General features: G+C 45.2%; 1 protein-coding gene across 1 annotated transcript in view; it reads left to right on the plus strand.

The window, feature by feature from the left end:
• The first annotated feature begins 2,987 nt into the window (after positions 1-2,987).
• kcnq3 (potassium voltage-gated channel, KQT-like subfamily, member 3) overlaps positions 2,988-3,167 on the plus strand; it is a 79,658-nt gene continuing 79,478 nt past the window's right edge. Inside the window, exon 1 of the mRNA XM_035670309.1 lies at positions 2,988-3,105. Within this exon, the coding sequence (XP_035526202.1) occupies positions 2,988-3,105 (118 nt within the window). The remainder of the gene's footprint in view (positions 3,106-3,167) is intronic.

Below are 3,167 nucleotides of genomic sequence, written 5' to 3' on the forward strand. Positions count from 1 at the left end.
ATTTCTGACATCTTTACAGAAATATCTGAACTCTCTACTTCTCACAGTTTCTAAACAGGTTTTAGTTTGAATGCATTTGAGGAGAATTATTGATTATTGGTATTTTTTTATATATTTTTTATTTTATTTTTGACAATAAACACCAGAGAGGGAAACTCGACCTCGTCAGCGTTCCCGCTCTTTTTAAGAAATTGTTTTCTAGGAGTTTTTCTTGACAGTACAGGACAGCAGTTGCTCTGTTAATGGTAGTCATCAATTATGGGAAACTTGCATTTGTTGTGCACCCCCGCTTTCCAAATAGACCTTTTTCACAGCAGCCATTCTGACATCAAACAGTAGGGTAAACACATGCAGTACCAGTAATACTAATTAGGGCTCTGTTCCATTTAGAGTAGCACAGCCTTTCCCAGTGAGCCTCACTCTGTTTGACCTGATTGGAACTGAACCTTAACTGGTGACACTTTACCCGACTATTTCACGTCAAAATGGCTGCTGCGAAAAAGGTCTACTGGCTACAGCTTTCCTCTAAAATGTAACATTAATTTGGCCGCAGATACTATTCAACTGGTCTCTACATTTCCAGGTTTTCCAGGAAATGTGTTTGAGTTCGCTGTGAAGAGAAACAGACGGTAGAAATATCCTCCAGAGGAACCGAGAGAGTTCTTTTACTCAAGTAAAGAATGAAAGAGATAGGATCCATCACCGTTTACAGTATAAATGAACTGAGCTGATTATAAAGACGAAGAGCAGCAGCTGAATCTTCGTCCGTTCAGGTGATTTTGGGCCGACAGCGGATTTTGAGCCGCGCAAGAAAAACAAAAACAAACAATCAAACTATCGACTGACATTTTGGCAACAGACAGAGCGAGCGAGCGTCAAACCCCCCCGACAGATATCAGCCGGGAGAGCAGAGAGCAAACAGCTCCAGAGGAGGAAGGAAGGAGGAGGATATTAATTACACAGCGTCATCAGAGAGTAACAGACCTCTGCAAACACACACAGAGCGTCAGCCTGTTAATTACCTGCTGCTGCATTCAATCACAGCCGGACACACACACACTGTTACAGTCAGACCTTCATCTGAGGACCAGCAGCATTATGTAACTCCTCTTCCTCAAAATAACAGCTCCAGTTCATTCTGCTGTTACATCATATTATATTATATTATAACAGAGGTAACGGTACCTTTTGGCTCCGGGTTGTAACCCTTCGTATATTCTCCCCTGTAAAGGTAAAAAAGGCCTTAACTTCAGTTTTGGTCTAAAATTTTTTGGAACATTGAAGATCTGCTTTATCACAAATATCTTCAATTGTGTTTTTCTGGAGAAAATAGTGGATTGTTTTTGCCTTTAACTTCCTAAAAACCCTCAGAAAGACCAAAGCAGAATCCCTGAACATCAGTTAAACTCTGCCTGTTTCTCTGCAGTCGGACTCAGATTGAGTTAAAGGTGTTAAGGTGGATTGAGGCTCTGGAGTTACAGCAGGTGTTTCTGGGGGGGCGGCTGTGGCAAGACACTGAACTCCACGTTGGTCCTGATGCTGCGCCGGCTCATCCATCACTGTGTGAAAGAGCTTTGAGTCGTTCTCCAGGTAAAATGTTGAGACAGATTCGATCAGAGATCAATAAACAATCTACTAAAATAGTTGCTAACTTGTGAGCTAGCTTAGGCTAACAAACACAAACAAACTGTAAATTGATCTTTTTATTTTAGACGTCAGTAACCAAGTGAGTGATCAGATAAAGTTAAAGCAGGCTTATTATTATTAGTAGTAGTAGTAGTATTTAATTAGTATTATTATTAGAACCATTCAACTGAACCAACAGTCTAACGCTGCTTAAAAAACACATTCACACGTCTCGTCTGTTTATTTGGTGCCAGAGACACGTGACAGACGGGGCGGTTTCCTCAAATATCGTCAACAAAGAATTTAACTGTCAGCTTAGAGATTAAAAAGTTGAACTCAGTTCTTCTGGACACAACAGACGGTTGAAGACACTGCGAGCTCAAACAGCGACACATACAGCGCTGACTGTTTATATACTGTACGTGTTTGTGTTGTTGTCCTGTTTATTTGTTTATTCTGTGTTTACAAACAACCATAGTCACATTCGACAATAAAAAGCTCAGCGATTATCGGCAGTTTTCACCACAGCTGCTTTCTGAAGAGACCTTTTTCACAGCAGCCATTTAGACACGAAACAGTAGGGTAAACACAGGTGTTACCAATGATACTAATTAAAGGCACTGTTCCATTTAGTGTAGCAGAGCTTTTCCAGTTTGACCTGAATGGAACCTTTATTAGTAAGAGCAGAGTTTACCCTACTGGCTGCTGAGAAAAAGGTCTACTGGCTACAGCTTTCCTCTAACTAACATTAATTTGACAACACAGATTATTTCCAGGTTTAAGTTTTAAATGTTTCACAGTTTCACAGACTAACGGAACCGGATCTGGATTCAGGACCAACTTTCAACACCAGAATCAAACAAACCCTCCACATCTGAAACATCTGGGTTCACACTGAGCCACAGCTGGAATCTGACCGAGACCCACAGCAGCCTTAATTAATGGACTGAAACAGTCCACCAGACTCCCACAGACCCCCACCGGACTCCCACAGACCCGCACCGGTCCCAGACACCCGCTCAGGTAGCAAACACGCATGTACTCACACGAACGCGTGGTAGAGCAGCGCCCATCCTCTCGGCCTCTCCAGCGCGTCGTACAGCAGGTTCTGGATCCTCCTCTTGCGGATGTTATTCCTCTTGGCCGGCCGGGTGTAGTTCAGGGGGGTCTTGGCCAGCAGCCCGATGCCGATGCCCTGAGAGCCCCGCTTGTAGTCATCCCGGCCCGCAGACACCAGCAGCAGAGCGCCATCCTTGTCCGCTCCCCCGGTGCCTTGGTCCAATAAGTCCCCGGGAGGAGGAGCGCCGGAGGTCTTCTTGTGCTCCTCCGAGCCGCTAGCGACGGTCCTGGACCGGAGCCCCATGGTCAGTGCTGGATGCCCGCTGTGGGCAGCATGCCATGATCCGGGCGCTGGATCCGGAGACACCCCCTTCCTCAGCCGCGGGTCATTTAAGGATGTGGTCCCCGGCGCGAAGGGAGGTGCTCAGCAGTCTGACTGGAACAACAGAGGAAGAGGAGGAGGGATGGAGAGAGAGAGAGAG

Source organism: Morone saxatilis, unplaced genomic scaffold (genome assembly GCF_004916995.1).
Source record: "Morone saxatilis isolate NCDOM2014 unplaced genomic scaffold, NCSU_SB_2.0 Contig23, whole genome shotgun sequence".
Taxonomy (NCBI): Eukaryota; Metazoa; Chordata; class Actinopteri; family Moronidae; genus Morone; species Morone saxatilis.